At 41.4% G+C, this 24473-nt stretch overlaps 1 protein-coding gene and 1 gene segment (V, D, J or C); one reads left to right on the top strand and one right to left on the bottom strand.

Moving 5' to 3' along the window:
• The window catches only part of LOC137373128 (Ig kappa chain V region Mem5-like), a 45512-nt gene extending 25490 nt beyond the window's left edge, over positions 1 to 20022 (bottom strand). Inside the window, 2 exon segments of the V gene segment in view lie at positions 19424 to 19721; positions 19908 to 20022. Of these exon segments, the coding sequence occupies positions 19424 to 19721; positions 19908 to 19956 (347 nt within the window).
• LOC137373124 (ral guanine nucleotide dissociation stimulator-like 1) overlaps positions 1 to 24473 on the top strand; it is a 207154-nt gene that overhangs the window by 148209 nt on the left and 34472 nt on the right. Inside the window, exon 1 of one of the 7 annotated variants that reach the window (XR_010975597.1) lies at positions 11743 to 11757. The exons of the other annotated variants lie outside the window; for them this stretch is intronic. The gene's annotated coding sequence lies outside the window, so the exon portion shown is untranslated. Of the gene's footprint in view, positions 1 to 11742; positions 11758 to 24473 lie in introns of those variants that run through there. 7 annotated transcript variants of the gene reach the window in all.

Here is a 24473-nt window from a genome sequence, read left to right as displayed (position 1 = left end):
GATGTGTCAGTACAGGAGGTGGGACTGTGTATCCATTATTATATATTATATATAACTGTGGGATGTGTCAGTACAGGAGGTGGGACTGTGTGTCCATTATTATTTATTATATATAACTGTGGGATGTGTCAGTCCAGGAGGTGGGACTGTGTGTCCATTATTATATATTATATATAACTGTGGGATGTGTCAGTGCAGGAGGTGGGACTGTGTGTCCATTATTATATATTATATATAACTGTGGGATGTGTCAGTGCAGGAGGTGGGACTGTGTGTCCATTATTATATATTATATATAACAGTGGGATGTGTCATTACATGAGGTGGGACTGTGTGTCCATTATTATATATTATATATAACTGTGGGATGCGTCAGTACAGGAGGTGGGACTGTGTGTCCATTATTATTTTTATATATAACTGTGGGATGTGTCAGTCCAGGAGGTGGGACTGTGTGTCCATTATTATTTTTATATATAACTGTGGGATGTGTCAGTCCAGGAGGTGGGACTGTGTGTCCATTATTATATATTATATATAACTGTGGGATGTGTCAGTCCAGGAGGCGGGACTGTGTGTCCATTATTATTTTTATATATAACTGTGGGATGTGTCAGTCCAGGAGGTGGGACTGTGTGTCCATTATTATATATTATATATAACTGTGGGATGTGTCAGTCCAGGAGGCGGGACTGTGTGTCCATTATTATTTTTATATATAACTGTGGGATGTGTCAGTCCAGGAGGTGGGACTGTGTGTCCATTATTATATATTATATATAACTGTGGGATGTGTCAGTGCAGGAGGTGGGACTGTGTTTCCATTATTATATATTATATATAACTGTGGGATGTGTCAGTCCAGGAGGTGGGACTGTGTGTCCATTATTATTTTTATATATAACTGTGGGATGTGTCAGTCCAGGAGGTGGGACTGTGTGTCCATTATTATATATTATATATAACTGTGGGATGTGTCAGTGCAGGAGGTGGGACTGTGTTTCCATTATTATATATTATATATAACTGTGGGATGTGTCAGTCCAGGAGGTGGGACTGTGTGTCCATTATTATATATTATATATAACTGTGGGATGTGTCAGTACAGGAGGTGGTACTGTGTGTCCATTATTATAAATTATATATAACTGTGGGATGTGTCAGTACCGGAGTTGGGACTGTGTGTCCATTATAATTTTTATATCTAACTGTGGGATGTTTCACGACAGGAGGTGGGACTGTGTGTCGATTATTACATATTATATATGATTGTGGGATGTGTCAGTACAGGAGGTGGGACCGTGTGTCCATTATTATTTTTATATATAACTGTGGGATGTGTCAGTCCAGGAGGTGGGACTGTGTGTCCATTATTATTTTTATATATAACTGTGGGATGTGTCAGTCCAGGAGGTGGGACTGTGTGTCCATTATTATATATTATAAAAAACTCTGGGATGTGTTAGTACAGGAGGTGGGACTGTGTGTCCATTATTATATATTATATATAACTGTGGGATGTGTCAGTGCAGGAGGTGGGACTGTGTGTCCATTATTATTTTTATATATAACTGTGGGATGTGTCAGTCCAGGAGATGGGACTGTGTGTCCATTATTATTTTTATATATAACTGTGGGATGTGTCAGTCCAGGAGGTGGGACTGTGTGTCCATTATTATATATTATATATAACTGTGGGATGTGTCAGTCCAGGAGGTGGGACTGTGTGTCCATTATTATATATTATATATAACTGTGGGATGTGTCAGTACAGGAGGTGGGACTGTGTGTCCATTATTATTTTTATATATAACTGTGGGATGTGTCAGTCCAGGAGGTGGGACTGTGTGTCCATTATTATTTTTATATATAACTGTGGAATGTGTCAGTCCAGGAGGTGGGACTGTGTGTCCATTATTATATATTATATATAACTGTGGGATGTGTCAGTACAGGAGGTGGGACTGTGTGTCCATTATTATATATTATATATAACTGTGGGATGTGTCAGTCCAGGAGGTGGGACTGTGTGTCCATTATTATTTTTATATATAACTGTGGGATGTGTCAGTCCAGGAGGTGGGACTGTGTGTCGATTATTATTTTTATATATAACTGTGGGATGTGTCAGTCCAGGAGGTGGGACTGTGTGTCGATTATTACATATTAGATATAACTGTGGGATGTGTCAGTGCAGGAGGTGGGACTGTGTGTCCATTATTATTTTTATATATAACTGTGGGATGTGTCAGTCCAGGAGGTGGGACTGTGTGTCCATTATTATATATTATATATAACTGTGGGATGTGTCAGTGCAGGAGGTGGGACTGTGTGTCCATTATTATATATTATATATAACTGTGGGATGTGTCAGTCCAGGAGGTGGGACTGTGTGTCCATTATTATTTTTATATATAACTGTGGGATGTGTCAGTCCAGGAGGTGGGACTGTGTGTCCATTATTATATATTATATATAACTGTGGGATGTGTCAGTACAGGAGGTGGGTCTGTGTGTCCATTATTATATATTATATATAACTGTGGGATGTGTCAGTGCAGGAGGTGGGACTGTGTGTCCATTATTATATATTATATATAACTCTGGGATGTGTCAGTCCAGGAGGTGGGACTGTGTGTCCATTATTATTTTTATATATAACTGTGGGACATGTCAGTACAGGAGGTGGGACTGTGTGTCCATTATTATATATTATATATAACTGTGGGATGTGTCAGTGCAGGAGGTGGGACTGTGTGTCCATTATTATATATTCTATATAACTGTGGGATGTGTCAGTGCAGGAGGTGGGACTGTGTGTCCATTATTATATATTATATATAACAGTGGGATGTGTCAGTACAGGAGGTGGGACTGTGTGTCCATTATTATATATTATATATAACAGTGGGATGTGTCAGTACAGGAGGTGGGACTGTGTGTCCATTATTATTTTTATATATAACTGTGGGATGTGTCAGTCCAGGAGGTGGGACTGTGTGTCCATTATTATATATTATATATAACTCTGGGATGTGTCAGTCCAGGAGGTGGGACTGTGTGTCCATTATTATTTTTATATATAACTGTGGGACATGTCAGTACAGGAGGTGGGACTGTGTGTCCATTATTATATATTATATATAACTGTGGGATGTGTCAGTGCAGGAGGTGGGACTGTGTGTCCATTATTATATATTATATATAACTGTGGGATGTGTCAGTGCAGGAGGTGGGACTGTGTGTCCATTATTATATATTATATATAACAGTGGGATGTGTCATTACAGGAGGTGGGACTGTGTGTCCATTATTATATATTATATATAACTGTGGGATGCGTCAGTACAGGAGGTGGGACTGTGTGTCCATTATTATTTTTATATATAACTGTGGGATGTGTCAGTCCAGGAGGTGGGACTGTGTGTCCATTATTATTTTTATATATAACTGTGGGATGTGTCAGTCCAGGAGGTGGGACTGTGTGTCCATTATTATATATTATATATAACTGTGGGATGTGTCAGTCCAGGAGGCGGGACTGTGTGTCCATTATTATTTTTATATATAACTGTGGGATGTGTCAGTACAGGAGGTGGGACTGTGTGTCCATTATTATATATTATATATAACTGTGGGATGTGTCAGTGCAGGAGGTGGGACTGTGTTTCCATTATTATATATTATATATAACTGTGGGATGTGTCAGTCCAGGAGGTGGGACTGTGTGTCCATTATTATTTTTATATATAACTGTGGGATGTGTCAGTCCAGGAGGTGGGACTGTGTGTCCATTATTATATATTATATATACCTGTGGGATGTGTCAGTACAGGAGGTGGGACTGTGTATCCATTATTATATATTATATATAACTGTGGGATGTGTCAGTACAGGAGGTGGGACTGTGTGTCCATTATTATTTATTATATATAACTGTGGGATGTGTCAGTCCAGGAGGTGGGACTGTGTGTCCATTATTATATATTATATATAACTGTGGGATGTGTCAGTGCAGGAGGTGGGACTGTGTGTCCATTATTATATATTATATATAACTGTGGGATGTGTCAGTGCAGGAGGTGGGACTGTGTGTCCATTATTATATATTATATATAACAGTGGGATGTGTCATTACATGAGGTGGGACTGTGTGTCCATTATTATATATTATATATAACTGTGGGATGCGTCAGTACAGGAGGTGGGACTGTGTGTCCATTATTATTTTTATATATAACTGTGGGATGTGTCAGTCCAGGAGGTGGGACTGTGTGTCCATTATTATTTTTATATATAACTGTGGGATGTGTCAGTCCAGGAGGTGGGACTGTGTGTCCATTATTATATATTATATATAACTGTGGGATGTGTCAGTCCAGGAGGCGGGACTGTGTGTCCATTATTATTTTTATATATAACTGTGGGATGTGTCAGTCCAGGAGGTGGGACTGTGTGTCCATTATTATATATTATATATAACTGTGGGATGTGTCAGTCCAGGAGGCGGGACTGTGTGTCCATTATTATTTTTATATATAACTGTGGGATGTGTCAGTCCAGGAGGTGGGACTGTGTGTCCATTATTATATATTATATATAACTGTGGGATGTGTCAGTGCAGGAGGTGGGACTGTGTTTCCATTATTATATATTATATATAACTGTGGGATGTGTCAGTCCAGGAGGTGGGACTGTGTGTCCATTATTATTTTTATATATAACTGTGGGATGTGTCAGTCCAGGAGGTGGGACTGTGTGTCCATTATTATATATTATATATAACTGTGGGATGTGTCAGTGCAGGAGGTGGGACTGTGTTTCCATTATTATATATTATATATAACCGTGGGATGTGTCAGTCCAGGAGGTGGGACTGTGTGTCCATTATTATTTTTATATATAACTGTGGGATGTGTCAGTCCAGGAGGTGGGACTGTGTATCCATTATTATATATTATATATAACTGTGGGATGTGTCAGTGCAGGAGGTGGGACTGTGTGTCGATTATTATTTTTATATATAACTGTGGGATGTGTCAGTCCAGGAGGTGGGACTGTGTGTCCATTATTATTATATTATATATAACTGTGGGATGTGTCAGTCCAGGAGGTGGGACTGTGTGTCCATTATTACAGATTATATATAACTGTGGGATGTGTCAGTCCAGGAGGTGGGACTGTGTGTCCATTATTATATATTATATATAACTGTGGGATGTGTCAGTCCAGGAGGTGGGACTGTGTGTCCATTATTATATATTATATATAACTGTGGGATGTGTCAGTCCAGGAGGTGGGACTGTGTGTCCATTATTATTTTTATATATAACTGTGGGATGTGTCAGTCCAGGAGGTGGGACTGTGTGTCGATTATTACATATTAGATATAACTGTGGGATGTGACAGTACAGGAGGTGGGACTGTGTGTCCATTATTATATATTATATATAACTGTGGGATGTGTCAGTCCAGGAGGTGGGACTGTGTGTCCATTATTATTTTTATATATAACTGTGGGATGTGTCAGTCCAGGAGGTGGGACTGTGTGTCGATTATTACATATTAGATATAACTGTGGGATGTGTCAGTCCAGGAGGTGGGATTGTGTGTCCATTATTATATATTATATATAACTGTGGGATGTGTCAGTCCAGGAGGTGGGACTGTGTGTCCATTATTATATATTATATATAACTCTGGGATGTGTCAGTACAGGAGGTGGGACTGTGTGTCGATTATTACATATTAGATATAACTGTGGGATGTGACAGTACAGGAGGTGGAACTGTGTGTCCATTATTATATATTATAAATAACTCTGGGATGTGTCAGTCCAGGAGGTGGGACTGTGTGTCGATTATTACATATTAGATATAACTGTGGGATGTGACAGTCCAGGAGGTGGGACTGTGTGTCCATTATTATATATTATATAAAACTGTGGGATGTGTCAGTGCAGGAGGTGGGACTGCGTGTCCATTATTATATATTATATATAACTCTGGGATGTGTCAGTCCAGGAGGTGGGACTGTGTGTCCATTATTATATATTATATATAACTGTGGGATGTGTCAGTGCAGGAGGTGGGACTGCGTGTCCATTATTATATATTATATATAACTCTGGGATGTGTCAGTACAGGAGGTGGGACTGTGTGTCGATTATTACATATTAGATATAACTGTGGGATGTGACAGTCCAGGAGGTGGGATTGTGTGTCCATTATTATATATTATATATAACTGTGGGATGTGTCAGTGCAGGAGGTGGGACTGTGTGTCGATTATTACATATTAGATATAACTGTGGGATGTGACAGTACAGGAGGTGGGACTGTGTGTCGATTATTATAAATTATATATAACTGTGGGATGTGTCAGTGCAGGAGGTGGGACTGTGTGTCGATTATTACATATTAGATATAACTGTGGGATGTGACAGTACAGGAGGTGGGACTGTGTGTCCATTATTATATATTATATATAACTCTGGGATGTGTCAGTCCAGGAGGTGGGACTGTGTGTCCATTATTATATATTATATATAACTGTGGGATGTGTCAGTGCAGGAGGTGGGACTGTGTGTCGATTATTACATATTAGATATAACTGTGGGATGTGACAGTACAGGAGGTGGGACTGTGTGTCCATTATTATATATTATATATAACTGTGGGATGTGTCAGTCCAGGAGGTGGGACTGTGTATCCATTATTATATATTATATATAACTCTGGGATGTGTCAGTACAGGAGGTGGGACTGTGTGTCGATTATTATATGTTATATATAACTCTGGGATGTGTCAGTCCAGGAGGTGGGACTGTGTGTCCATTATTATATATTATATATAACTCTGGGATGTGTCAGTCCAGGAGGTGGGACTGTGTGTCCATTATTATATATTATATATAACTGTGGGATGTGTCAGTCCAGGAGGTGGGACTGTGTGTCCATTATTATATATTATATTTAACTGTGGGATGTGACAGTACAGGAGGTGGGACTGTGTGTCCATTATTATATATTATATATAACTCTGGGATGTGTCAGTCCAGGAGGTGGGACTGTGTGTCCATTATTATATATTATATATAACTCTGGGATGTGTCAGTCCAGGAGGTGGGACTGTGTGTCCATTATTATATATTATATATAACTCTGGGATGTGTCAGTACAGGAGGTGGGACTGTGTGTCGATTATTACATATTAGATATAACTGTGGGATGTGTCAGTGCAGGAGGTGGGACTGTGTGTCCATTATTATATATTATATATAACTCTGGGATGTGTCAGTGCAGGAGGTGGGACTGTGTGTCCATTATTATATATTATATATAACTGTGGGATGTGTCAGTGCAGGAGGTGGGACTGTGTGTCGATTATTACATATTATATATAACTGTGAGATGTGTCAGTACAGGAGGTGGGACTGTGTGTCCATTATTATTTTTATATATAACTGTGGGATGTGTCAGTCCAGGAGGTGGGACTGTGTGTCCATTATTATTATATTATATATAACTGTGGGATGTGTCAGTCCAGGAGGTGGGACTGTGTGTCCATTATTATATATTATATATAACTGTGGGATGTGTCAGTGCAGGAGGTGGGACTGTGTGTCCATTATTATATATTATATATAACTGTGGGATGTGTCAGTCCAGGAGGTGGGACTGTGTGTCCATTATTATATATTATATATAACTGTGGGATGTGTCAGTCCAGGAGGTGGGACTGTGTGTCCATTATTATTTTTATATATAACTGTGGGATGTGTCAGTCCAGGAGGTGGGACTGTGTGTCGATTATTACATATTAGATATAACTGTGGGATGTGACAGTACAGGAGGTGGGACTGTGTGTCCATTATTATATATTATATATAACTGTGGGATGTGTCAGTCCAGGAGGTGGGACTGTGTGTCCATTATTATTTTTACATATAACTGTGGGATGTGTCAGTCCAGGAGGTGGGACTGTGTGTCGATTATTACATATTAGATATAACTGTGGGATGTGTCAGTCCAGGAGGTGGGACTGTGTGTCCATTATTACATATTAGATATAACTGTGGGATGTGTCAGTCCAGGAGGTGGGACTGTGTGTCCATTATTATATATTATATATAACTGTGGGATGTGTCAGTGCAGGAGGTGGGACTGCGTGTCCATTATTATATATTATATATAACTCTGGGATGTGTCAGTCCAGGAGGTGGGACTGTGTGTCCATTATTATATATTATATATAACTGTGGGATGTGTCAGTGCAGGAGGTGGGACTGCGTGTCCATTATTATATATTATATATAACTCTGGGATGTGTCAGTCCAGGAGGTGGGACTGTGTGTCCATTATTATTTATTATATATAATCCTGGGATGTGTCAGTACAGGAGGTGGGACTGTGTGTCCATTATTATTTATTATATATAATCCGGGGATGTGTCAGTGCAGGAGGTGGGAATGTGTGTCCATTATTATATATTATATATAACTCCGGGATGTGTCAGTACAGGAGGTGGGACTGTGTGTCCATTATTATATATTATAAATAACTCTGGGATGTGTCAGTCCAGGAGGTGGGACTGTGTGTCCATTATTATTTATTATATATAATCCTGGGATGTGTCAGTACAGGAGGTGGGACTGTGTGTCGATTATTACATATTAGATATAACTGTGGGATGTGACAGTCCAGGAGGTGGGACTGTGTGTCCATTATTATATATTATATATAACTGTGGGATGTGTCAGTACAGGAGGTGGGACTGTGTGTCGATTATTATATGTTATATATAACTCTGGGATGTGTCAGTCCAGGAGGTGGGACTGTGTGTCCATTATTATATATTATATATAACTCTGGGATGTGTCAGTCCAGGAGGTGGGACTGTGTGTCCATTATTATATATTATATATAACTCTGGGATGTGTCAGTCCAGGAGGTGGGACTGTGTGTCCATTATTATATATTATATACAACTGTGGGATGTGTCAGTCCAGGAGGTGGGACTGTGTGTCCATTATTATATATTATATATAACTCTGGGATGTGTCAGTCCAGGAGGTGGGACTGTGTGTCCATTATTATATATTATATATAACTCTGGGATGTGTCAGTACAGGAGGTGGGACTGTGTGTCGATTATTACATATTAGATATAACTGTGGGATGTGTCAGTGCAGGAGGTGGGACTGTGTGTCCATTATTATATATTATATATAACTCTGGGATGTGTCAGTCCAGGAGGTGGGACTGTGTGTCCATTATTATATATTATATATAACTGTGGGATGTGTCAGTGCAGGAGGTGGGACTGTGTGTCGATTATTACATATTAGATATAACTGTGGGATGTGTCAGTGCAGGAGGTGGGACTGTGTGTCCATTATTATATATTATATATAACTGTGGGATGTGTCAGTGCAGGAGGTGGGACTGTGTGTCGATTATTACATATTATATATAACTGTGAGATGTGTCAGTACAGGAGGTGGGACTGTGTGTCCATTATTATTTTTATATATAACTGTGGGATGTGTCAGTCCAGGAGGTGGGACTGTGTGTCCATTATTATTATATTATATATAACTGTGGGACGTGTCAGTCCAGGAGGTGGGACTGTGTGTCCATTATTATATATTATATATAACTGTGGGATGTGTCAGTCCAGGAGGTGGGACTGTGTGTCCATTATTATATATTATATATAACTGTGGGATGTGTCAGTCCAGGAGGTGGGACTGTGTGTCCATTATTATATATTATATATAACTGTGGGATGTGTCAGTCCAGGAGGTGGGACTGTGTGTCCATTATTATATATTATATATAACTGTGGGATGTGTCAGTCCAGGAGGTGGGACTGTGTGTCCATTATTATATATTATATATAACTGTGGGATGTGTCAGTCCAGGAGGTGGGACTGTGTGTCCATTATTATATATTATATATAACTGTGGGATGTGTCAGTCCAGCAGGTGGGACTGTGTGTCCATTATTATTTTTATATATAACTGTGGGATGTGTCAGTCCAGGAGGTGGGACTGTGTGTCGATTATTACATATTAGATATAACTGTGGGATGTGTCAGTCCAGGAGGTGGGATTGTGTGTCCATTATTATATATTATATATAACTGTGGGATGTGTCAGTGCAGGAGGTGGGACTGCGTGTCCATTATTATATATTATATATAACTCTGGGATGTGTCAGTCCAGGAGGTGGGAATGTGTGTCCATTATTATATATTATATATAACTCCGGGATGTGTCAGTACAGGAGGTGGGACTGTGTGTCCATTATTATATATTATAAATAACTCTGGGATGTGTCAGTCCAGGAGGTGGGACTGTGTGTCCATTATTATTTATTATATATAATCCTGGGATGTGTCAGTACAGGAGGTGGGACTGTGTGTCGATTATTACATATTAGATATAACTGTGGGATGTGACAGTCCAGGAGGTGGGACTGTGTGTCCATTATTATATATTATATATAACTGTGGGATGTGTCAGTGCAGGAGGTGGGACTGTGTGTTCATTATTATATATTATATATAACTGTGGGATGTGTCAGTCCAGGAGGTGGGACTGTGTGTCGATTATTACATATTAGATATAACTGTGGGATGTGTCAGTCCAGGAGGTGGGACTGTGTGTCCATTATTATATATTATATATAACTGTGGGATGTGTCAGTGCAGGAGGTGGGACTGTGTGTCGATTATTACATATTAGATATAACTGTGGGATGTGACAGTCCAGGAGGTGGGACTGCGTGTCCATTATTATATATTATATATAACTCTGGGATGTGTCAGTCCAGGAGGTGGGACTGTGTGTCCATTATTGTATATTATATATAACTGTGGGATGTGTCAGTGCAGGAGGTGGGACTGTGTGTCGATTATTACATATTAGATATAACTGTGGGATGTGACAGTCCAGGAGGTGGGATTGTGTGTCCATTATTATATATTATATATAACTGTGGGATGTGTCAGTGCAGGAGGTGGGACTGTGTGTCGATTATTACATATTAGATATAACTGTGGGATGTGACAGTCCAGGAGGTGGGACTGTGTGTCCATTATTATATATTATATATAACTGTGGGATGTGTCAGTACAGGAGGTGGGACTGTGTGTCCATTATTATATATTATATATAACTGTGGGATGTGACAGTCCAGGAGGTGGGATTGTGTGTCCATTATTATATATTATATATAACTGTGGGATGTGTCAGTGCAGGAGGTGGGACTGTGTGTCGATTATTACATATTAGATATAACTGTGGGATGTGACAGTCCAGGAGGTGGGACTGTGTGTCCATTATTATATATTATATATAACTGTGGGATGTGTCAGTGCAGGAGGTGGGACTGTGTGTCGATTATTACATATTAGATATAACTGTGGGATGTGACAGTCCAGGAGGTGGGATTGTGTGTCCATTATTATATATTATATATAACTGTGGGATGTGTCAGTGCAGGAGGTGGGACTGTGTGTCGATTATTACATATTAGATATAACTGTGGGATGTGACAGTCCAGGAGGTGGGACTGTGTGTCCATTATTATATATTATATATAACTGTGGGATGTGTCAGTACAGGAGGTGGGACTGTGTGTCCATTATTATATATTATATATAACTGTGGGATGTGACAGTCCAGGAGGTGGGATTGTGTGTCCATTATTATATATTATATATAACTCTGGGATGTGTCAGTACAGGAGGTCGGACTGTGTGTCGATTATTACATATTAGATATAACTGTGGGATGTGACAGTCCAGGAGGTGGGATTGTGTGTCCATTATTATATATTATATATAACTGTGGGATGTGTCAGTGCAGGAGGTGGGACTGTGTGTCGATTATTACATATTAAATATAACTGTGGGATGTGACAGTACAGGAGGTGGGACTGTGTGTCGATTATTATAAATTATATATAACTGTGGGATGTGTCAGTGCAGGAGGTGGGACTGTGTGTCGACTATTACATATTAGATATAACTGTGGGATGTGACAGTACAGGAGGTGGGACTGTGTGTCCATTATTATATATTATATATAACTCTGGGATGTGTCAGTCCAGGAGGTGGGACTGTGTGTCCATTATTATATATTATATATAACTGTGGGATGTGTCAGTGCAGGAGGTGGGACTGTGTGTCGATTATTACATATTAGATATAACTGTGGGATGTGACAGTACAGGAGGTGGGACTGTGTGTCCATTATTATATATTATATATAACTCTGGGTTGTGTCAGTCCAGGAGGTGGGACTGTGTGTCCATTATTATATATTATATATAACTCTGGGATGTGTCAGTCCAGGAGGTGGGACTGTGTGTCCATTATTATATATTATATATAACTCTGGGATGTGTCAGTACAGGAGGTGGGACTGTGTGTCGATTATTATATATTATATATAACTCTGGGATGTGTCAGTCCAGGAGGTGGGACTGTGTGTCCATTATTATATATTATATATAACTCTGGGATGTGTCAGTCCAGGAGGTGGGACTGTGTGTCCATTATTATATATTATATATAACTGTGGGATGTGTCAGTGCAGGAGGTGGGACTGTGTGTCGATTATTACATATTAGATATAACTGTGGGATGTGACAGTACAGGAGGTGGGACTGTGTGTCCATTATTATATATTATATATAACTCTGGGATGTGTCAGTCCAGGAGGTGGGACTGTGTGTCCATTATTATATATTATATATAACTCTGGGATGTGTCAGTCCAGGAGGTGGGACTGTGTGTCCATTATTATATATTATATATAACTCTGGGATGTATCCGTACAGGAGGTGGGACTGTGTGTCCATTATTATATATTATATATAAATGTGGGATGTATCCGTACAGGAGGTGGGACTGTGTGTCCATTATTATATATTATATATAAATGTGGGATGTATCCGTACAGGAGGTGGGACTGTGTGTCCATTATTATTTTTATATATAACTGTGGGATGTGTCAGTACAGGAGGTGGGACTGTGTGTCCATTATTATTTTTATATATAACTGTGGGATGTGTCAGTACCGGAGGTGGGACTGTGTGTCCATTATTATATATTATATATAACTGTGGGATGTGTTAGTACAGTAGGTGGGACTGTGTGTCCATCAGTATATGTTATATATTATTGTGGGACGTGTCAGTACCGGAGTTTGGACTGTGTGTCCATTGTTATATATTCTATATAACTGTCGGACATGTCACTACAGGAGGTGGGACTGTGTCTCCATTATTATATATTATATATAACTGTGGGACGTGTCGGTGCAGGAGGTGGGACTGTGTGTCCATTATTATATATTATATATAACTGTGAGATGTGTCAGTACAGGAGGTGGGACTGTGTGTCCATTATTATTTTTATATATAACTGTGGGATGTGTCAGTACAGGAGGTGGGACTGTGTGTCCATTATTATTTTTATATATAACTGTGGGATGTGTCAGTACCGGAGGTGGGACTGTGTGTCCATTATTATATATTATATATAACTGTGGGATGTGTTAGTACAGTAGAGGGACTGTGTGTCCATGAGTATATGTTATATATTATTGTGGGACGTGTGAGTACCGGAGTTTGGACTGTGTGTCCATTGTTATATATTCTATATAACTGTCGGACATGTCACTACAGGAGGTGGGACTGTGTCTCCATTATTATTTTTATATATAACTGTGGGATGTGTCAGTACCGGAGGTGGGACTGTGTGTCCATTATTATAAATTATATATAAATGTGGCATGTGTCATTGCAGGTGGTGGGACTGTGTGTCCATTATCATATATTATAAAAAACTGTGGGATGTGTCAGTACAGGAGGTGGGACTGTGTGTCCATTGTTATATATTATATATAACTGTGGGATATGTCATTGCAGGTGGTGGGACTGTGTGTCCATTATCATATATTATATATAACTGTGGGATGTGTCAGTACAGGAGGTGGGACTGTGTGTCCATTATTATATATTATATATAAATGTGGGATGTGTCATTGCAGGTGGTGGGACTGTGTGTCCATTATCATATATTATATATAACTGTGGGATGTGTCAGTGCAGGAGGTGGGACTGTGTGTCCATTATTATATATTGTATATAACTGTGGGATTTGTCAGTACCGGAGGTGGGACTGTGTGTCAATTATTATATATTATATATAACTGTGGGATGTGTCAGTGCAGGAGGTGGGACTGTGTGTCCATTATTATATATTGTAAATAACTGTGGGATTTGTCAGTACCGGAGGTGGGACTGTGTGTCAATTATTATACATTATATATAACTGTGGGATGTGTCAGTCCAGGAGGTGGGACTGTGTGTCCATTTTTATTTATTATATATAACTGTGGGATGTGTCAGTGCAGGAGGTGGGACTGTGTGTCCATTATTATATATTATATATAACTGTGGGATGTGTCAGTACAGGAGGTGGGACTGTGTGTCCATTATTATATATTATATATAACTGTGGGACGTGTCAGTACAGGAGGTGGGACTGTGTGTCCATTATTATATATTATATATAACTGTGTGATGTGTCAGTACAGGAGGTGGGACTGTGTGTCCATTATTATATATTATATATAACTGTGGGATGTTTCATTGCAGGTGGTGGGACTGTGTGTCCATTATTATATATTATATATAACTGTGGGATGTGTCATTGCAGGTGGTGGGACTGTGTGTCCATTATCATATATTATATATAACTGTGGGAGGTGTCAGTACAGGAGGTGGGACTGTGTGTCCATTATTATATATTGTATATAACTGTGGGATTTGTCAGTACCGGAGGTGGGACTGTGTGTCAATTATTATATATTATATATAACTGTGGGATGTGTCAGTGCGGGAGGTGGGACTGTGTGTCCATTATTATATATTATATATAACAGTGGGATGTGTCAGTACAGGAGGTGGGACTGTGTGTCGATTATTATATATTATATATAACTGTGGGATGTGTCAGTACAGGAGGTGGGACTGTGTGTTCATTATTATATATTATATATAACTGTGGGATGCGTCAGTACAGCAGGTGGGACTGTGTGTTCATTAATATGTATTATATATAACTGTGGGACGTGTCAGTGCGGGAGGTGGGACTGTGTGTTCATTATTATATATTATATATAACTGTGGGATGTGTCAGTGCGGGAGGTGGGACTGTGTGTCCATTATTATATATTATATATAACTGTGGGATGTGTCAGTGCAGGAGGTGGGACAGTGTGTCGATTATTATATATTATATATAACTGTGGGATGCGTCAGTGCAGGAGGTGGGACTGTGTGTCCAATATTATATATTATATATAACTGTGGGACGTGTCAGTGCAGGGGTTGGGACTGTGTGTTCATTATTATATATTATATATAACTGTGGGACGTGTCAGTGCAGGGGTTGGGACTGTGTGTTCATTATTATATATTATATATAACTGTGGGACGTGTCAGTGCAGGGGTTGGGACTGTGTGTTCATTATTATATATGATATATAACTGTGGGACGTGTCAGTGCAGGGGTTGGGACTGTGTGTTCATTATTATATATTATATATAACTGTGGGATGTGTCAGTACAGGAGGTGGGACTGTGTGTTCATTATTATATATTATATATAACTGTGGGATGTGTCAGTACAGGAGGTGGGACTGTGTGTCGATTATTTTATATTATGTATAACTGTGGGATGCGTCAGTGCAGGAGGTGGGACTGTGTATCCATTATTATATATTATATATAACTGTGGGATGTGTCAGTACAGGAGGTGGGACTGTGTGTCGATTATTATATATTATATATAACTGTGGGATGTGTCAGTACAGGAGGTGGGACTGTGTGTCGATTATTATATATTATATATAACTGTGGGATGTGTCAGTACAGGAGGTGGGACTGTGTGTTCATTATTATATATTATATATAACTGTGGGATGTGTCAGTACAGGAGGTGGGACTGTGTGTCGATTATTATATATTATATATAACTGTGGGATGCGTCAGTACAGCAGGTGGGACTGTGTGTTCATTAATATGTATTATATATAACTGTGGGACGTGTCAGTGCAGGGGTTGGGACTGTGTGTTCATTATTATATATTATATATAACTGTGGGATGTGTCAGTGCGGGAGGTGGGACTGTGTTTCCATTATTATATATTATATATAACTGTGGGACGTGTCAGTGCAGGGGTTTGGACTGTGTGTTCATTATTATATATTATATATAACTGTGGGATGTGTCAGTGCGGGAGGTGGGACTGTGTGTCCATTATTATATATTATATATAACTGTGGGACGTGTCAGTGCAGGGGTTGGGACTGTGTGTTCATTATTATATATTATATATAACTGTGGGATGTGTCAGTGCGGGAGGTGGGACTGTGTGTCCATTATTATATATTATATATAACTGTGGGATCTGTCAGTGCAGGAGGTGGGACAGTGTGTCGATTATTATATATTATATATAACAGTGGGATGCGTCAGTGCAGGAGGTGGGACTGTGTATCCATTATTATATATTATATATAACTGTGGGACGTGTCAGTGCAGGGGTTGGGACTGTGTGTTCATTATTATATATTATATATAACTGTGGGACGTGTCAGTGCAGGGGTTGGGACTGTGTGTTCATTATTATATATGATATATAACTGTGGGACGTGTCAGTGCAGGGGTTGGGACTGTGTGTTCATTATTATATATTATATATAACTGTGGGACGTGTCAGTACAGGGGTTGGGACTGTGTGTTCATTATTATATATTATATATAACTGTGGGACGTGTCAGTGCAGGAGGTGGGACTGTGTATCCATTATTATATATTATATATAACTGTGGGACGTGTCAGTGCAGGGGTTGGGACTGTGTGTTCATTGTTATATATTATATATAACTGTGGGACGTGTCAGTGCAGGGGTTGGGACTGTGTGTCCATTATTATATATTATATATAACTGTGGGATGTGTCAGTACAGGAGGTGGGACTGTGTGTCCATTATTATATATTATATATAACTGTGGGATGTGTCAGTACAGGAGGTGAGACTGTGTGTCCATTATTATATATTATATATTATTGTGGGATGTGTCAGTACAGGAGGTGGGACTGTGTGTCCATTATTATATATTATATATAACTGTGGGATGTGTCAGCACAGGAGGTGGGACTGTGTGTCCATTATTATATATTATCTATAACTGTGGGATGTGTCAGTGCGGGAGGTGGGACTGTGTGTCCATTATTATATATTATATATAACTGTGGGATGTGTCAGCACAGGAGGTGGGACTGTGTGTCCATTATTATATATTATATATTATTGTGGGATGTGTCAGTACAGGAGGTGGGACTGTGTGTCCATTATTATATATTATATATAACTGTGGGATGTGTCAGCACAGGAGGTGGGACTGTGTGTCCATTATTACATATTAGATATAACTGTGGGATGTGTCAGTGCGGGAGGTGGGACTGTGTGTCCATTATTATATATTATCTATAACTGTGGGATGTGTCAGTACAGGAGGTGGGTCTGTGTGTTCATTATTATATATTATATATAACTGTGGGATGCGTCAGTACAGGAGGTGGGACTGTGTGTCCATTATTATATATTATATATAACTGTGGGACGTGTCAGTGCAGGGGTTGGGACTGTGTGTCCGTTATTATATATTATATATAACTGTGGGACGTGTCAGTGCAGGGGTTGGGACTGTGTATCCATCATTATATATTATATATAACTGTGGGACGTGTCAGTGCAGGGGTTGGGACTATGTGTTCATTATTATATATTATATATAACTGTGGGACGTGTCAGTGCAGGGGTTGAGACTGTGTGTTCATTATTATATATTATATATAACTGTGGGAAGTGTCAGTGCAGGGGTTGGGACTGTGTGTTCATTATTATATATTATATATAACTGTGGGAAGTGTCAGTGCAGGGGTTGGGACTGTGTGTTCATTATTATATATTATATATAACTGTGGGACGTGTCAGTGCAGGGGTTGGGACTGTGTGTCCATTATTATATATTATATATAACTGTGGGATCTGTCAGTACAGGAGGTGGGACTGTGTGTCCATTATTATATATTATATATAACTGTGGGACATGACAGTGCAGGGGTTGGGACTGTGTGTTCATTATTATATATTATATATAACTGTGGGACGTGTCAGTGCAGGGGTTGGGACTGTGTGTTCATTATTATATATTATATATAACTGTGGGACGTGTCAGTGCAGGGGTTGGGACTGTGTGTTCATTGTTATATATTATATATAACTGTGGGACGTGTCAGTGCAGGGGTTGGGACTGTGTGTCCATTATTATATATTATATATAACTGTGGGATGTGTCAGTACAGGAGGTGGGACTGTGTGTCCATTATTATATATTATATATAACTGTGGGATGTGTCAGTACAGGAGGTGAGACTGTGTGTCCATTATTATATATTATATATTATTGTGGGATGTGTCAGTACAGGAGGTGGGACTGTGTGTCCATTATTATATATTATATATAACTGTGGGATGTGTCAGCACAGGAGGTGGGACTGTGTGTCCATTATTATATATTATCTATAACTGTGGGATGTGTCAGTGCGGGAGGTGGGACTGTGTGTCCATTATTATATATTATATATAACTGTGGGACGTGTCAGTGCAGGAGGTGGGACTGTGTGTCCATTATTATATATTATTTATAACTGTGGGATGTGTCAGTACAGGAGGTGGGTCTGTGTGTTCATTATTATATATTATATATAACTGTGGGATGCGTCAGTACAGGAGGTGGGACTGTGTGTCCATTATTATATATTATATATAACTGTGGGACGTGTCAGTGCAGGGGTTGGGACTGTGTGTCCGTTATTATATATTATATATAACTGTGGGACGTGTCAGTGCAGGGGTTGGGACTGTGTATCCATTATTATATATTATATATAACTGTGGGACGTGTCAGTACAGGGGTTGGGACTGTGTGTCCATTATTATATATTATATATAACTGTGGGACGTGTCAGTGCAGGAGGTGGGACTGTGTGTCCATTATTATATATTATATATAACTGTGGGATGTGTCAGTGCAGGAGGTGGGACTGTGTGTCCATTATTATATATTATATATAACTGTGGGATGTGTCAGGACAGGAGGTGGGTCTGTGTGTTCATTATTATATATTATATATAACTGTGGGATGTGTCAGTACAGGAGGTGGGTCTGTGTGTCCATTATTATATATTATATATAACTGTGGGACGTGTCAGTGCAGGAGGTGGGACTGTGTGTATTGAGGTTTTTGTGCGGCTCTGTCTCACTGTGTAGGGGCTGCTGTAAGTTTGCTGACAGTAATAATCTGCAACATCCTCATTCTGTACATTACTGATTGTCAGAGTGAATTTGGTGTTCTGTTGACTGCCGGTGAATCGTTCGGATGTTCCTGTGTATCGAGTTGTTGCATAATAGATCAGGAGAGTGGGTTTCTGACCGTCTCGCTGCTGATACCAAGCTACATATTTGCCTACGGACTGGCTGGCCGTACAGGTGATCGTTGCGGTCTGTCCCAGTGTCACTGACAGTGCCGGTGGAGACTGGGTCATGATGGTGTCTCCACTGATACCTGAGGGGTAATAGAGAAACAGAGTGAAGTAAGAACTGTCACAGAAAGACCCTGTAAAATGAGATATTATTAGAGACAGTGACCGCTCCTCATGTTTCAGCCTTTTCCCTCCAATCACAAGTCAGTAGAATTGGACTGAAATAAACAGCAGGAAAATATTAAACGTGGAAGGAGAGAGATTTGTACCTGCGACGCAGAATGCCAGAGGCCAGATCAGCTGGATGGGTGAAATCATGGTGCCTGCTCCTGTCTCTGTGCCTGGTTACTGATAAACTCTCCCTTCACTGGGCTCTGCTTTATAAAGCTGCAGCCTGTGAGAGTCTGACTGCCTGTTTCTCAGTATGTAAATGGTATCACCCAGAGAAAGGCACGTCAGCAACTCTCACTTCCTCTTCTCTCTTTCTGTTTCCCTCACTGCCTCCCTCCTTCTATTTCACACCCCCTCTCTCTCTGCCTCTTTCTCTCCTTCTATCTCAATCCCTTTCCCTCTTTTGCCCTCTCCCTCTCACTCACTGTCTCTCTCCCCCACCCTCCTGAAATCTTTCTCACTCCCCTTCCCTCATTCTCCTTGTCTCTCTCTCCATATCTCTTTCTCTCTTTTTCTGCTTCTCCCCATCCCTACCTCTCACTCTTTGTCTCTCTGCCTGCTCTCTGTCCGCTCTCTCTCCCTCATTCTCTGTCTGTATCTCTCTCTGTCTGTGTCTTTGTCTTTCTGCCTACTCATCTCTCTCTCCCTCACTCTTTGCCTGTCTCCCCATCTTGTTCTTCCAATCTCACTCTCCCTATTTTGCTCTCTCCTCCTCTCCCTGTCTCCCTGTCTCTGTCTCTCTCCCTCCCTATCTCTCTATCTCTCTGTCCTTGTTCCTCTGCCTACTCATCTCTCTCCCACCCTCCATTGTTCTGTAATTCTGTAACTGATCTCTATAACAGCAGTTATTACTGGAGACTGGAACACTTTGAGGCCTGGTGCAGCAGTTAAATGTCTCCCTCTCTATCTCTCTCTGTCTCACAGCCTCCACCTCACTCTCTCTTTCCCACAGTCTCCCAGGTGGAGCACAGTTACATGAAGGGTAAAACTCCCTCTGCTCTGCCCCACCAATGGATGTTAACCCTTGACACCAGAAACATGCCTTCTCCTGGAGTAAGGCCCCATTCCCCACAGTGACCATGCTTTGACCTCTCTCAGTAAGACTGGCAGATTATTGTCAAATTTAGGACAGTTCTGTGCTGTTGGCCTATTCTCAATGGGACTGGTTTGGACAGAAAGCTCATTTCATGAAGGCCCAGCAGAGAGAGGAGATCCTCACCCCATCAGTGTGAGCTGGAGGGACAGGACAGAGTCTGACCCACTGCCCCATCCTGTCAGCTCATAACATGTTCAAATCCCTTCCCCTCTCCATCCCCTTCCATGGTCAGGCTCCAGGTGATTGGAGTTTTTCTGGGATGAGGGGCGGACAATCAAACATTTACAACATGAAGGAGCAGTCCTCCACATCAACCATAGTGTCCATGTTCCATTGGTCCTCCAATAGGGACCAGTAAACATGGGCCTCCTTCCCACTGGACCTCCAATAGGGACCAGTAAACATGGGCCTCCTTCCCACTGGGCATCCAATAGGGACCAGTAAACATGGGCCTCCTTCCCACTGGGCATCCAATAGGGACCAGCAAACATGGGCCTCCATCCCACTGGGCCTCCAATAGGGACCAGTAAACATGGGCCTCCTTCCCACTGGGCATCCAATAGGGACCAGTAAACATGGGCCTCCTTCCCACTGGCATCCAATAGGGACCAGTAAACATGGGCCTCCTTCCCACTGGGCATCCAATAGGGACCAGCAAACATGGGCCTCCATCCCACTGGGCCTCCAATAGGGACCAGTAAACATGGGCCTCCTTCCCACTGGGTCCTCCAATAGGGACCAGTAAACATGGGCCTCCTTCCCACTGGGCATCCAATAGGGACCAGTAAACATGGCCTCCTTCCCACTGGGCATCCAATAGGGACCAGTAAACATGGGCCTCCTTCCCACTGGGCATCCAATAGGGACCAGTAAACATGGGCCTCCTTCCCACTGGGCATCCAATAGGGACCAGTAAACATGGGTCTCCTTCCCACTGGGCATCCAATAGGGACCAGCAAACATTGGCCTCCATCCCACTGGGCCTCCAGTAGGGATCAGTAAACATGGGCCTCCTTCCCACTGGCCCTCCAGTAGGGACCAGTAAACATAGGCCTCCTTCCCACTGGACCTCCAATAGGCCCAGTAAACATGGACCTCCTTCCCACTGGACCTCCAATAGGGACCAGTAAACATGGGCCTCCTTCCCACTGGACCTCCAAATGGGACCAGTAAACATGGGCCTCCTTCCCACTGGACCTCCAATAGGGACCAGTAAACATGGGCCTTCATTCCACTGGGCCTCCAGTGGTTGAGCTTCAAACCCCACATCCTATCCATCATGTCAGCCTCTTTTTTCCATCTCCACAACATTGCCCGTCTCTACACTACATCAGCCCCTTGACCACACAAACCCTTATCCCTGCTTGTCTCGCCTCCTAACTTGATTATTCCCATGTCCTCTGCCGGCTTCCTTCATCTATGCTCCATAAACCCCGACTTGTCTGAAATGCAGTGGTCAGTACCCACACCAAGTGCCTTTCCACCAATACCCCTGACCTCAATGACCTACTACCCCTGACCTTACCGACCTCTGTTTTCCTCCATGGCCTCACTCCTCCCTACCTTTGCCTCCTGCTGCAGACCCACATTCCCTCTCTCACTCTTCCATCTTCTGACACTGCTTTCCTGCCCATTGCTGCTTCCTTCATCCCACCATTGACAGCAGGGTCTTCAGATGCCTCGGCCCTGCTCTCTGAACTCCCGCCATTAATCCCTCTCCCTCACCAGGTCTCTCTCTGCTCCATCAAACTCTATCCTTTCACCCAAGCCTTTGATCACTCTTCCTAAAGACCCCTCACCACCTCCTCCGTTCCTCATACTGCAGCTCTGTGAAGCATCTTGTGACGTTTTGTATATTATAGGCGCTATATAAATTCAAGTTGGGTGTGGATTTCGGGTGGGGACAGAATTGGATACAGTGGTGATGGTCCCTGTAGTCAAATATCCTGTTGACAGGGTCCAGGCTTATAGACACAGAATGGGGAAGTGGGTGAGGTAGGAATGTGCTTTCGGGGCCCATGGAACTGTCACCCCAGCATGAAGTGTCGCTCAGAAGGGGAGAGGGAATGTTCGGAGTCCTGAGCTCCATTTCCCACACCAGGCATTTTGTCTTCCAATGAATGAATGAGATGCCAATTTCGAGCCCAGGTTAGGGACAGTCTCGTACTGTGGGCCCAGGTCTCGATAAGGGAATTGGAGATATACCTGAAAAGGAAAGATTTGCTGGGTTTTTGGGCCAGAGAGGGGCAGTGGGACTAATTGGGTAGCTCACAGGCACGATGGGCTGAATGGCCTCCTTCTGTGCTGTAAAATTCTAGATAGTGTGTGCGGTTCACAGTTTTCTCCCGTGTCATTAACAAATGTCCAGCTGCTCCAAGCTCCTTCTTTCACTTCCTCTGTTGGTTCAGTTTCAATCTTCCGAACTGACAGTCTTTGCAGTTATTTTTTACATTGGGGATTTCTGCTGTGGTCTGAGTCTCTAATAATAACCGTCCAATCAGTGAAAATAACAGCAGCTGAGAGCAGTCAGCACTGAGGACCCAGTCTCACTGGGAAACACATTGGGAAGATCAAAGCTGATTGTTTAGTGAATTCTCTGAATTCTCTTGACTCCCCCACCAGAGGAAACAGTTTCTCTTGATCTCTCTGAATCATTTTAATCCTTTATTCAGCTTAAATACCTCAATGAGATCACCCCTAAATTCTCTGAACTCAAGGGAATACAAGCCTAGTCTATACAATCTGTCCTGATAATTTAACCCTTTCAGTCCCGGTATCATTCTGGTGAATCGGTGCTGCACCCCCTCCAAGGCCCATCTCTCCTTCCTGAGGTGCGGGGCCCAGAACTGAACACAGTTACTCCAGATGCAGTTAAACCAGAGCTTTATTCAACTGGAGTAAAACCCCTTTGTATTCCAGTCCCCTTGATAGAAAGACCAACATTCCATTAGCCTTATTCAATATGTTTTGTACCTGTCACTAGATTTTAGTACTTTTTGTACTTGGACCCTTAAATCTCTCTGTTCCTCCACAGTTCTCAGCTTCTCACCATTTAGAAATTACTCTGATTTATCTTTCTCAGGTCCAAACTGGATGACCTCACACTGTCCACATTGAACTCCATCTGCCATTGTCTTCGGTCCCCGTCACAAACTCCATTCCCGAGCCACTGATTCCATCCCTCTCCCAGGGACTGTCTGAGACTGAACCAGGCAGTTCACAGCCATGGCATTGTAGTTGATGCTGAGATGTGTTACTGACCACATAAACCACATCATCACTAAAACCACCTATTTCCACATTGCTAACATTACCAGTTTCTACCACACCTCAGCTCATCCACTGCTGAAACCCTCATCCATGCATTTATTACCTCTAGACTTGAGTATTCCAATGCTCTCCTGACAGGTCTCACACATTCTACCCACTGTAAACTTGATCTCATCTAAAACTCTGCTGCCTGCGTTCGAACTCGCAGTAAGTTCCCCCATCACCTCGATGCTCATTGGACAACATTGTCTCCTGGTTCGGCAATGGCTCAGTTTTAAAATTCTCATCCTTGTTATCA

This window comes from Heterodontus francisci, chromosome 8 (genome assembly GCF_036365525.1).
Source record: "Heterodontus francisci isolate sHetFra1 chromosome 8, sHetFra1.hap1, whole genome shotgun sequence".
Classification (NCBI taxonomy): domain Eukaryota; kingdom Metazoa; phylum Chordata; class Chondrichthyes; order Heterodontiformes; family Heterodontidae; genus Heterodontus; species Heterodontus francisci.
This window is presented reverse-complemented; position numbering and strand designations above follow the sequence as displayed.